The following is a 14,231-nucleotide window of genomic DNA, read 5'->3' as shown; positions in this document are numbered from 1 at the left end:
TATATATATATATACCAGTTATTACAAAAAATACTTTACAAACAAAAAAATACATTTACAATAACACAATACATTATAGACATGCAAGCAAATAATGGACTACAGCAAACTCAGTTTTCCTACTCCAATTAGCTTTAATGTAAATTTTTAGTACATTTATAGAATAATATAGAATATTTAATTCAAATGTTTAAAAAGAAAGTGTGTATTTAATATGTATTTATACTTTTTATTTCTTTACTGTGATCATTTAATATGTTTTGATTTTAAACTCTACTGTCACTCAATACGTTATAAATGATATTATACAATATTTTTTGTAATAACTGTGTATTATGTATCCATCCACCAGAGGGCAATGTCATCCTTTCCTAGACCAGGTCTTTCACCGTCTTATCTGAAATTCTATAATATGAATCAAATGTAATCTAACTGTTTACATGTGGACAGCAATTTAATTCTGGCATTTCCTCTGCAGTATGAAGGAACAGGAAAAAGACAGGATAAGACCAGAGTGAGGTCAACTTAGGGAAGATAAAAATGAAGATGCATGAAAACCAAATTCTAGACTTGTCATCATCATATATTTTTTTAAAAGTGTCTGGTATGGAAGGCCTCAGACCGTCTGTTCCTCTGTTTGCTCATTCTTAGAGCCTGAAAGATTGTAGTCTGTCCATTTAACACTCACGTTTCTCCTGGACATAGAGGTAGCCTTCCATTGTCCACTGGCCCGGGGGCTTCTGGTCTTGATCTGCAGATCGGACTCTGTTCATCAGCTTTTCTACTTCTTGCTTGGTGCTCAGAAAGTTGTTTCTTGTCTTCATCCAACAAACAAAAACACATGTATAACAACAGATCATGGGAATCGTATCTCAGCACTGCAACTGCCATTTTTGGAATAATGTTTAATCTGACAGACGTGAATACATTTAAAACCAGACATGGGACTGAAATAAGTATACAGTAATAGACATCTACAGTATACAGACATGCACAGGAAAGAGAAGCTCTGTTTCAAAAGATAGCGCATGATTTATAAACTAATACATTTTGTTGTTTGCATACAATCAGCTCCATATGTATGGCTTTTTCTAATTTGCTTGATACATCACTGGGTACAGGCTGCACTTACGATGAGGAGCGCTCGGGTACGAGTCTCATGAAACACAAGTCATGATGAAAGAGCTCAAAGATTTGTAGAAGCAAGCTAAAAAGACATGGTTGCTTCAGTAAATGCATTTTTTACACCATGTGCTTGCTAACACTATCGGTTAGGTTTAAGGTAGGGTTTAGTGTAGATGGTACTTTATTTTCAAATGCAATTTAGCATTAACATTTTAGTGCCACTCACCAGATATTTCATTTCTGAACTGGCCCTTTAAGTACAAAACCAGCATAATAAAAACACTGCCAGATTCACATTGATCTGTTTCAGATAAAAACTAAATGAGATTTTAGCACAACTCACTGGACGTTTTATGGCTGTAACTATTTCTCAACTTTACTTAAGATGTTATTATTAATATTATTATTGCTACAGTAAACTATTTCTAACAAAAGACTGCTAAAAAGTTGGCAGGCATTATTGTGCATTATAGTGTTGGACATTACTAGGTTTGGACGTTACACATTTTGTGTGACAGTCCAATTTGAAATAGGTAAAAAAAAAATACTTGTTAGCATATTTATAATTACCATTTCTTTAGACTTTGCCAACTTAGTTGCATTCTGGGCATTATGCATTCTGGGATTTCCCTCATCTCCAAAGGATACATGTGATGCTGCCTTAGATTTTGGCCAAAATTAGGTATTTTAACAGAGCTTTAACCTTTAGAGAAGCCTTACAAGGTAAACTGAAGGTCCTGAATGACTACCATGTGTGCATGCATGGTGTTCAAAGTTAATGCATAGAATACCGCAAAACCAAGGTTAAGAGGATGATCATTTTTAGTACTTTTTTTGTTAGTGTCTTCAAACAATCTGTAAAACTTTTAGCATGCTATTCAAAACAAAAGCTCATCAAAATTCAATAGTTTTAGGTGGTTAAGGGAAAAGAAACCATCTTTTTTATTTGGAATAAATAAATACACCATTTCCCGAGAACGACCTGAAATCATATTCGAGTAATGCAGCTGGCATCTAACAGAGGGCAATGCTTTTAACATCGCACGGGGACTGAAAATAATTTTCCTCAGACTGATTGTTATTGCTTGTGTTGGTCTAAAAGTGAATTCGCTTTAAACAAAAAGTCGCCATTAAAGAGTTATAAGCCATGAACCAAACCGCTACGAGGTGAATCAACTTTGATTTGAAACAAAAATGGATTTGAAAATCAGACAATAAGAGACAATCACACAGAAAACATTCAGGAGCACAGAGACTTGTCATCAACACTGCCCTGTGACTTTTATTGAATAAAAGCTACATTTCTCAGCTAAGAGGTGATATTGTTGATGTTTCAAATTTTGCACTGCAAACATCAATGCAGCTTTCCATGCGGGCAAGATAATCCACAGCTAGGTGTTTATTAAACGATTCTCTGGAATACTTGATTCTGATTGTCAGTTGCAACATTCCAAGGTCTAATGTTTCCTGATAATGACTGTCGCCAATACCAACGCTGTATAACAGACAACTCATTCTGGTATCTGAAGCTGGCACTTCTTTTATCTCATATCACACCGCAGACTCGTTATCTCTTGTTTCGTTCAAATTCAACTGGTGCCATTTCGTGTGCCATTTAGCATTTGTATTGAAAATTAAATCGTAAGATTTCCATAATAATAGTACTGCAGTACTGTTGTAATGCTCTCCTAGTTGCCAGAATGATTGCTTTGTTTTTCAACTAAAAATCAATATTTCATGTCCAGTTGAAAAGTCATGAAACAAGTTGTTTGCTGTGGCTGAAAGGAAGATTTACAAATGAGCTAATAAAATATTTCAACTCAATTCAATATTTCGTGCCCAATTATTTACCTATGTGGCAAGCAACCTCATAATAAGCTGGTAATAATGTACATCCAGCTTGTTGTTAACACAAAATAAACCCCTCCGGGTGATAAAAGACCTGATTAACCGTGTCTGGGTATATTTTTCAATAACAACCAGCTGGACATGCTTTATCCCTTACTTAATGCACACCTAGCCATGAATGATCTCATATATATATTCATATATGTACACACTAAGTGCATTCAAATTGTCTTTCACAGTTTGCTGGAAAGAAATGAAAAGAAATGGCTTCATCTCCTTCTTTTCTCCTCTAGAGATACTGACATCACAGCCAAATACATCACCGTGAATTATCAATCCTACAATATTAAAGGTGCTTGTCCTGCGGTAGTGAATTACTGTTAAGGCTAATGCCTCACGCCTTCACAGCAGTGTTATTTCAGCATATATATGCCGCAGTGCTGCAGCACAGGTCTTTTATGCTTTAGAACAAGCTGAAATTTTGTGACACCACATCAGCTTTGAGTTTACAGTGACAGTGATGCAACGAAAGGGTCAAAGGTCACGGAACCCAGACACAGAGATGCTGACGAGCAACAGGAAGTGGTTTTATTACAGGCCAATATTGATCAAAGCTTACATGGAGCAGGTTACAGCTGAAAAAACAGAGGACAAAATGGACGCAAAACATTTTATATGTGCCAGACATAATAATATGAGGCTTTAAATATATATATTTTTTAAAAGTAAAAACATAGGAGGCCACAGTAAGTGAAAAAGTGAAAGAGAAGCAGCATGACAAGAGATGTACTTACATTCTGTAGGTTAAACTGTAGCTGTTGTTTGTAGGGCTCAAATTCGTGGGCCAGCTCGTAGCCCTCATGGTAGAATGTGAACAGACCCTGTAGGAAGGCCAAGAGCTGCAACCCGAACACAATATAAATGCAACAAGATGTAAATAACAAGTTTCCATCATATGCCTGTTACACAACATCTCTTCCTCTTTCTCAGTGCAAACAGGGATTTCACAATGTTTTGTGTCAGTTTGTAAATTCTGAAGTTTTCACATAACTGCTCAGTCAAAAGACTGACAAGACTTGCACACAAAATTCAGTGTAAAGTTCTCTAACTACTGCTACACTATACAAAACAGGAGTATGTATCCTCATCAAAAGACAGAATTAAATAAATAAATAAATAGTACTTTTGTAAAATGTTTAAAATGATTTACATTGACTTGATATGAAGACTGTCGTCTAATAAAAATTCTTTAATTTTACATGGAGCGGGTCGCCTCATGGGGGCAGCCATGTTGAGATCACATGACCAGCCGAATACTATTTACTTTATTTCTGTAAATCTTCCTGTTGCTGGATTTTTTCACTGACAAATATAAATTAATCATGCCTTCCGGTGAATAGTCCATTTTTACAGTAGCATCGGTAACTGAAAACTATTCCTTTTGCATGTTTCTGCATCCACACCACTAGGTGTCAGTACAAGTCAAATTGGAGAAGTGACGCATGATATGATTTTTGAAAATAAAGTTACACCCATGCAACCTAAAATTACTAGGAAGACATTTACTTAATTTACTAAATTAATCCCTGAAAGAAAATGGTTATTGCACAGACCTGATGTACACGGAAAATAATCATTTTCCAAAGTCATATATAAAGCAATGGTTTTGGAGCATGTTTTACAAGAAAATACCATTTCAGTCCATCTATTTCAAAATTCCATGCTTAAATCAATGTGTTCCTTGCCTTTTTTTGTAATTGTCTGTGACATTTAATAGCAATTTCTGAGTGAAAATGGTTTCAAAGCCATTTTTTCAGTGCATGGTGAATGCATAAAGTTATGACTGATACCCTATTTATTAATCCTTACAGTTATCCCAGCTCTCTCAAACTTAACCTCTGTGCAAAGATTTGACTTTCTGATAGTGACTTTAGCAAAAGACTTCAAAGATGCTGATGTCACACCCTGAAACTCAAGAGCAGACCAGAATGCGATGCTTCTGGGAGATTAACAGTGTCTTTTTTCCCATGTCAGGTGATAAACACTGCATGCCCCTCTAAATCTACACAGCACATTCTCTGCCTCACTTTACCGCTCGCACTTATGCATATAAATATGCTTAATGCAGAAATGTGTCATGCAAATTCTGTCCACTGCTGTAATATGTGAGGTCCAGCTGTTGTGTATTTCACGCGAGCTGTTTGCTGATTGGAGATTTAGCTGGAAAAAAGAAAACCTAAAGAGCTGTTCTTCTTAAACTGTGTTTAATAGCAAAAAACTTTCAGTTATTGTTTCAAGTTAAGAGGAAGGATCAAGTCTACCTCAGATGTTCCTTCCAAAGATTCATTAGAAGAACTTGACATCATGGATAGCAGTTCAGATCATTGGTATTGGACAAATTTGGGTAGACATGTTTAAGCTCATATTAAAATGTGTGACTTTTGGTTGCAGTTACTATCTTGTCAAATATGAGCACAGCCATGTACACACGTACACGGGTATTTTTTATAGTTTGTCCTTCTTCCGTTTTAAAAAAAAAAATTTCCGTCCACAATGAAAACGCATACGCATGCTATCACGCACTGTCAAGGGCATGCCTAACCAACAGGTGGCTATATAATCCCAACCGTAAAGCCATGTTGGCCAATCAGAAGCCTGAAAAAGTGTCCAGTAGGCAGAGATAACAGCGCAGGCGCCGACGTCACAAGCACAAAAAAAAAAACAATTAAAAAAAAAAAATCTTCACCCTGGCAGGCGTTTTGAAAACTGTTCGGTTTCAGTGAACTGGTGCTGCGTTTGCGTGTGGATGAACGGCATAACCGCATAGAAAAAGCTGCGGTTTTAAAAATAACCGTGTTCGTGTGGACATGGCCCCAGACTCTTCTGAAATACCAGAGGAGACGACTTGAGATTAATGTGGTCTTTTCAGGAGAAACATCTGAGAAGCAGAAGGTCTCATCAAAAATCTCAATTTATCTCATTGCTGCTTAGAAAAAGATCTAATTTGAGATTCTTTCTTTCCTATCGGATTGAATTTAATTTGAGATTTTTATTTTTACAGACCAGTGCATGTTAGGTTCTCCTAAAAATGAAAAGTCATCATTCACTTACCCTCATGGTGTCCCAAACTTATTAAATTTTTTCTGTGAAAGATATTTTCAGAAATGTCTCAATGTCTTTTTGTCCATACAATGAAAGTCAATGGCAACCAAAACTCTTTGGTTAGCAACATTCTTCAAAATACCTTGTCTTCCACAGATAAAGAAAATCATACAGGTTTAGAACAATATGACGGTGAATTTTTGGGTGAACTGTATATTTAATAGAGCAGGGGTTATTGTGGGATAGGACATGACAGCTGAGGTTTGTAAGTTAGCATGATAAGACAGTGAGATTATGACTTCAGTGGTCATAAACTGTCCAGCTACTTCCTGTTGGCTACAAAACCATTACTGACCAGATGGATTGATTTTCGTTGCATTACACTGCATGATGGGCTTCTGATTTCTTTTTCAATAGACACATTTGACTACATGTTTTTTTTTTTTTTGTGGTTATGTGCATAAGAGTGGCTTTTCAAATTTAATATAAGAGGTAATTTTACATATCACAAAGATCTTACCGGCTCAACAAATTCAAATTTCTTCTTCTCTTGAACCTCCTGGATTTTGAAGACGTATTCTAGAGAGGTGTCATAAAAGAGTTGCCTTTCCTTATCAATCTGAGTATCAGCCTGCAAACGAACAAAGAGCGCTGTTACCGTAGAGACAGACAGAAAGTGATGGCTGCCAGGCTTGTACACTCATTTGGACGTGTTTGGGCTTTGGTTAATGGTTCCATGTGAGAATTTCTGGCTTAGCTTTGTGAGAATGTGTGTAACAACAAGCTAAACAAATGCACAGGAACATCTCTGAACAGCATGAGAAAAGAAAAAAAACTGGAACTAAAGCTTTTAAACACTGATGTTTTCAAAAGGATTAGTCCTCCAAAAATGGAAATTTTATCATTATTTACTCATCCCCATCTTGTTCCAAAACCATATGAAAAAAAAGAAGTTTTCAAGTTGCAAAAAGGACACCAAGGACTAAGTCAAAAGGTTAAAGGCCACTGTTGTCATCAAAAAAGACAACATGATCATAAGCAATGTACACAGTTTCAGTCTTACATGTGCTATTTGATTCCGTTTAAAAAAATAAAAAAATAAATGGAATTGTGATTAGTTGTCTTTCTTGCATTGGTTTGCATACTAAATTTTGATTGGTCTTTGTCCTCTGTGCATATATTTGCAGTTACACTCGCCGCTACACTGCAGTTATTTGTTGATTCTTTCTGAGTCTGGTGCACAGCAGACAGAAAGCAAGATGTCATGATGGTCAGACACTTCTAATGCAGCACTAACTCAAAACTAAGACTAAAACCTAAACCTGAGCTTACTATAATTCTTTTGATGCCATGTAAGCACTGGTATTTCCTTCGGAAAATGCAAATCTAGCCTTATTTGTGGAATGATTCACCTCTTGGAGAGCTGATTCTTTTTTTCTGGACGACAGGCTGAGATGTTTTTCCAGTGAGGAATAGTACTTTTCCGTCTCCTTGTCAAATTTCTTCTTCCCCTCCTATGAAAAACAAATTGTTACTGGCATTATATTAGCATTATTAAAGAAGCTCAAAGTCTGATATGTAAACTGTAAAATTACCAGAGCTGTCAATTACCCAAAACTAATAAGAAATACAGAGCAATGCTTAACACATAATACAAAATTCTTCTCAGAACTGACTTTTTAGTGGTTTTTAGTGGTTACCACAGGTGTAGAGAAACACATTAACTATGAACATATTACACTAACATTTGACAACAAAGTGTGTCTGTGATCTGCCTGTAAGGCCGTTAGGTGGCACTCTAATGCTTTATCACGCAAACCCATTCTTGTATCTCAATGCGATATGCAGTTACTGTTATAGAAACAGTTTAGCCCATAATTAATATATTGCATGTAAATAAATATATTGTCACTCGGAAGGAAATTAAATGACATAAACCAAGCATAAAGATGATTATATACTTAATCATACATAGTTACAAGATACGATTAATCTCTTTCTGTTCTCAACAGACACAGAAGAGCAAATCACAGCACTCTTTTGAAAATATGCACAATTGCCTTCACTGCCATTTGAATGCAACTTTGAGAGTCTATGGGTCAACTATTGTTAAGATTACATTCCCTGACAGATGCACGCAGACAGAAATGTCAGATTTGCATTAGTCTAAATGCTGACTCAAGTTACACAGGTAGTACAGTACAGGCTTCTGTGGAGATGCACATAAGAACAGTTCTCTCAAAAAAAAAAAAAATCCTAAAATTTCAGCCAAGAGAATCAATTTATAGAACAACAAACTTACAAAGTAGGCTCAAAGTCATGGGTGTTAAAAGTCAAGATGGTATAAGTTGTTTTGCCATAATACAGTCACTTTTGAAAGCCAATCAATGCAAAAATGCTGTTTTGGCAGCACAATGGTGCACAATGGTGTAGTTAAACCATTTACCAACAGGGGCTAACTGGACCATGCTACCCTGCCAAACCCTGACCACTTGGCTGTGTCCAAAAGCTGAAAAATGCTGCCTCCGCAAGTAGCATATGCACGTCCAAATCCAATGATTATGTGATATCTTGTCTACTGAGATACCCTCATCAGATTTTTTAAGGCAGCATACATGTAATAATTAAATATTCAGCTCTCTCTATTTTGTTGTAGATCATTAAACAATTATGCTGCCTCCGAAACCTGTCCGAAATCATTTTGTGAGGTACCTTTGTGTACAAATGCTGCCTACACAGCCATTGCCTGATAGAGCAAAAAGGCAACAAGTTAGCTGCCTAAGCTTTCGGACAAATCCCTTGGCTGTGTCCGAAATCGACTCCCCCTATACCCTTAAATAGGGCACTATTTGAGGGAACAGCCATTTTTAGTGGTGTCCGAAACCATAGCGGACGTTCTCGAGTGCACTCATTCAATCCCACAATGCACTGCAAAAACGAGTGTACAACTGGTGCACGCTCAACGGCTAGAGAATGCCCGTAATGCACCGTGAGAGTCACGCGCCGAATGAATTCCCACATCTCGCCAGAAAATGCCGCCCGCAGCTGAATAATCAATCCGTTCATTTTTACAAAGTGCTCATCCATGGCGTACAGCATAATGTACAACACGGGTATGAATTCATTTTAAATTGATTATTAAATTAACAATTCAATTGTTTGAATATGGTTTATACATAATTTCCGTGACAGAGTTCAAGATAAATCCTTTAATCTTACTACTGGAGCTGCTAGTTTGCTAGTTTCAAATGATTAATAAACAGCAAGCACAAACTATGCAAAAGCGGCATTCCTTCCGGTGCACTCAGTGTCCGAATTCACTACTCGTTTTCATTCACTCCTTCTAGTGAACTGAATTAGTGACCTAATGTAGGGAATAGTGAATGAGGGTATAGGGGGCGATTTCGGCCACAGCCCTTGAGTGCTCAAAGTAATTTGTTTTGCTTCACTTACCACATGACTGTGGTCTTGGACTTTATACTGACACCTATTGGTGTGGAGACACAAAACTACACTTTTTTTTTTTTTTCAGTGGAATACGTTACCTGGTGCACGTTTTATAGGCTAGCTTTATATGAAAAGAGAGATTGAAGAGTAACAGATGTGAATGATGAAGAGGAGAATTCTGAATTTCAAATTCAGATATCCATCCGCTTCTTCCATTCCCTGTCACAACTCACAAAATAACTAACTTCACGAGATGAGATTTCCACACAAGAGAATCCACAACACTGAACCTTCAAAAGGCCCTGACTCCATTCAGTGATTTCACACCTGAGTTGTCTTGCCTCGGGCCTTTCATGCAGCGATGCAATACGTAGATTCTACAGTCATCGCTATATTCAAAGGTCATATGTAAATTTTAAAGTGCTCTATTTCTTTGCAGCAACTTAAGTGCTGTTCTGAGTGGGAGCATGGGAGATGACAGAGGGTTTGTTTGGACCACTGTCAAAAGAAGCAAGCTGGTTTGTTTGAGGGCCAGGGTTAATGCAGGGCCTCAAGGTTAATGCACGAGCTCCATATATGTGATCCCAATCATTTTTGAAAATCTCAATACTATTTCTATAAAAAAACATTGCAAATAAGTCCAAATATGTGCAAATATGTACAGGAAAGCGTGCATACTGAGCACAGTATACATAGTGCATACTGTGAAAACAGCATGGTAACATGCTATTCTGAAGATAGCTATAGTTGTAGTTATAGACAGTCATGCAGTGAAAGGAAATGGCCAGTGAAACTCGAGCTTGTGTGTGTATTTTCATTCCCATGGCCCCTCCATTAACCCTTGACTCCATATAACGGCTACTGATATAACGTAGCTAAACAGTGTGCTTGAACAATCTCACCACCACACAACCTCAGTGACGAAATAATAACAGTCCTGCATCCACCACATTTCCAAATTCCTGACAACAATCAATAAATAATTTCAAGATTGTGTCTTAAGACGCTTTCTCTACAGTACTGTGTCCAAGAGAAAATATTTCCAGTGGAAACTGTCGTGTCTATATCTGACTCCTATGGGATATGAGTTAAATAATAAAACAGACAAATAAATGAATAAATACATTAGATAGTATCTTGACAGCCAATACATTTCCCCATCTAGTTTGTTTGCTTTATATGAGAGGTTGACAGAGGAATACAATATACTGGATCTTTGGGCTTGATGACATTTTTTGTGAGATGAATACTGCAAAAACCTGACTGACGGAAACACGTATACTCTCTTTCCAACACAAATATGCTGAGAGAGGGATAATCAGAGACAGAGAAAAATAAGATAATTAAATTGAAAAGCTTGAAATGCATCGGGATTGCCCCATTACTGTCTTAAATCAATGGGATAGTTCACTATAACCACTCACACTAGAAGTTAAAAAGCTTCAAAACAAACCAAGGAAATAAGCCAGAGGCTTAATCATAACCAGGCCCACACAAATCCTCAGAATTCATACATGCTTGTTTATTCTGACAATAATGGAAAATTTGATAAGAATTTCAGCTATAAAAAGACTGTAATACTAAAAAGTCTACAAATAACTTCAGAGCTTGTTTATAAGTAGGTCCATGCAGTATCTGCATTCAGAATTTAGATGAAAAAGTGGATGTCTGACTGATTTAAATATTGTAAAATAAATGTGAAAGATCCAAAGTATTAAAACAAATCAAATACTTATTCATTTGAAAATGAAACCATAGTCATTTTACAAATTGACAATTAGATATATTTTAAACATTTTAATGATGTGCAGTCTCATGAGATGAAAAATCATATAAGTGACCTAAAAAAAAGTTTATTTTTACCAGCAGTAGGTTATGAGGCAGCCATGTTGAGATCACATGAAAATCTCTACTAATAATTCTTAATGCAATAACAATAATAGATAGAACAAAAGATAAGACCGACAGACAGACTGTCTTTCATCCACCAGAAAGTCCAGAGTATGAAAGGGGAAATAAATTCTGCAAACAAGCAGTCTCTGTTGGAGCAAAGAAACAAACCACATTGACCCGTAGATCTGAGCCACAGAGTAAGGATGAACGGAAGGACCTCAATGGTCATCCACAAACACACAACAGCCACAGTCACCACACCAAGAAATGCCTCAGTAGTCCAACACACAACCGCTCCATTCACAAACACTGCACTGAGTTATGGAGAGAACTGGCAGCAGACCGGCTCCAAACTAGCAGGAAACTATTTAACAGGGGTGCCCAAACTTGGTCCTGGAGGGCTGGTGTCCTGAAGAGTTTAGCTCCAACCCCAATTAAACACACCTGAACCAGCTAATCAAGCTCTTATAGGCATACTAGAAACTTGAAGGCAGGTGTGTTGAGGCAAGTTGGAGCTAAACTCTGACACCCTCCAGGACCGAGTTTGGGCACCCCTGATATATAATGTTGGCACTGAGTCAAAAAATTTACATTTTATTGATGTGTTGTAGAGGACTAAATAAACAACAAAGGAACAAAACAAAAATTGCATGCTTTAATACCAACATGTCAACCTTAAAGGTCCCCTGAAATGCTTAAACAAGAAGCGTTACTCTGTGTTGACGTCATTTTAACTGAAACAGGAAGACAGGGCGGGACATATCAAGCAGACCCGCCCTCTTTTTAAAATAGCCAATAGCGTTCGTTTATATCACAGCTTGGGCTAGAGCCGCTCAGAGCCGTTGAGCTCCGTAAAGCCGCATTTGACAGGGTATGCCAGCCACAATCTCATCTATATTGCTATAAAATATAGCATTCTGTGGTTTGCGCTGACTCACGCATGTTATCCGCTCCGTGCTATCGTGTATCTGGTCCAGAGCAGAGTGTGTGTGCGGTGCGGTGGTTAGCGTGACACAGCGCGAAACCAGACTTCTTTTTTTCCTCAATGGAAAGCATATTTACACTGTTTGAATTGTTCCCTGAATATAGTGAACTACGTGCCATTCACTGTACAGCTTTGAATGCTTATATCTTCTAAATGCGAATTTTGTCACTGTTTTGGAGCACACTGCCTTATAGATAACCTTAAGACTAACATATTGATACTAACACCCAAAAAACTTTAATTTTGATTTCATGGGGACTTTAAGTACAAAATAACTAAGATGAATAAGAGCATCTTAAATTAACAATAAACTATCTTATAGTCAGATTTAATTTTTGAAATTGCACTTTAAAACGCATTTACTAATTAATTTTCTTAATCCATATGTCAGTTGAGGTTAAAAATGTTTCTTTGACATTAGTTGACCACCATCAACACCAAACAATGGCTATTTTCGGCCTTAAACACATTTAAATTAAGGGTGTTTCACACTTGGTTTAATTGCTTGGTCCGAACAAGAGTTTGATCGCTCCCTCTTCACCAAAGTGGCAGCTGTTTACACATCTTGCTATAGTAAGAACCAGTGTTGGGGGTAACTCATTACAAGTAACGGGAGTTACATAATCAGATTACTTTTTTCAAGTAACTAGTAAAGTAACGCATTACTTTTTAATTTACAAGAGAATATCTGAGTTACTTTTTCCAAATAAGTAACGCAAGTTACTTTTTTTTTCCAATTTATTGATTGACAGCTCTCCTGTCCCCATGTTGAGAGAAATCAGAAGATGTTACTGTAGTTCTAAAATAAATATGAATATGCATTAATTCATCTCACTCAAAAAAAAAAACACAGATTCAGTATTCCTCAAAATGAATAAAAATAATGCAACTCAGAATATGACGCAAACCTGCAACAATTAAATGTTAAACAACACAAATATCCTTTATGTATTTAATCCCATTCTATTAACCAATGTCTTTGCTTCGGACCTTCGATGATCCAGTTAAACCGTACTAATAAGCAAAAATTCAAACATTTGTGTCTCTTTTTTTATTGCTGAAGTGTGTTGAAATGTCTTCTTCTGCATTCTACTGTACAGACTTAAATTTGCTTTCACTTCAGCCTGAGGCTTATTCATTTCACTTTTGGGGTGAAAAGGCTTTTATATTATTTTAAAAACAAACAAGCAAGCCCTGTCCAGATTTAAAAAGTAACGCAAAAGTAACGTAACGCATTACGTTCCATAAAAAGTAACTAAGTAACGTAATGTTACTTTTTTTATGGAGTAACGCAATATTGTAATGCATTACTTTTAAAAGTAACTTACCCCAACACTGGTCATGAGAATCTTTCAGTGAAGCCCGGTTCTGTGATCAGTTGTAAATCTCAATCCGAAGGCCAGAGGGCGCTCTTGCGTGGAAACTCCAAATATGTCCCATAGAAGAAATCAGGAAATCCCTATAGCGGTTGCAGAATAAACAGAAGATTGAACTGCTTTCATTGATTCAACGTGACTAATAAACGACTACGAAAATATATGGTTTATCTGAGTTTGTCTTATTATAATGTTTATTATAATAAAGTATATAATAATGCCATGCTAATTGACATAGCCTTTATCACTGCTTAGAATACTATTAAATATGTTGCGTGCCTTATTCTGTGTAAGAAGCCACATCATCTCACAGAAGAATTTATTTCAAATACTCTACTGACGTTATGAAGTGAGTTTGGAGTAAAAACATGTTATTAAATGTGGTATTTTCACATGCTTTCAGATAGAACAGCATTAACTACACAGAGCCGTAGTTCACTGACAAGCTACGCAAA

General features: G+C 36.7%; 1 protein-coding gene across 1 annotated transcript in view; it reads right to left on the bottom strand.

Annotated features, from left to right (window-relative positions):
• LOC107557812 (rho GTPase-activating protein 42-like) overlaps nucleotides 1–14,231 on the bottom strand; it is a 54,008-nt gene that overhangs the window by 15,878 nt on the left and 23,899 nt on the right. The window contains exons 3-6 of the mRNA XM_016241363.1: nucleotides 7,488–7,589; nucleotides 6,596–6,706; nucleotides 3,768–3,872; nucleotides 689–818 (exon numbers count right to left, since the gene is read on the bottom strand). Coding sequence (XP_016096849.1) covers nucleotides 689–818; nucleotides 3,768–3,872; nucleotides 6,596–6,706; nucleotides 7,488–7,589 — 448 coding nt within the window. The remainder of the gene's footprint in view (nucleotides 1–688; nucleotides 819–3,767; nucleotides 3,873–6,595; nucleotides 6,707–7,487; nucleotides 7,590–14,231) is intronic.

The sequence above is a fragment of the Sinocyclocheilus grahami genome, unplaced genomic scaffold (genome assembly GCF_001515645.1).
Source record: "Sinocyclocheilus grahami isolate Dianchi unplaced genomic scaffold, SAMN03320097.WGS_v1.1 scaffold621.1, whole genome shotgun sequence".
Classification (NCBI taxonomy): Eukaryota; Metazoa; Chordata; class Actinopteri; order Cypriniformes; family Cyprinidae; genus Sinocyclocheilus; species Sinocyclocheilus grahami.
Note: the sequence above shows the minus strand (reverse complement) of the source record. Positions and strands in the feature narration are given on the sequence as shown.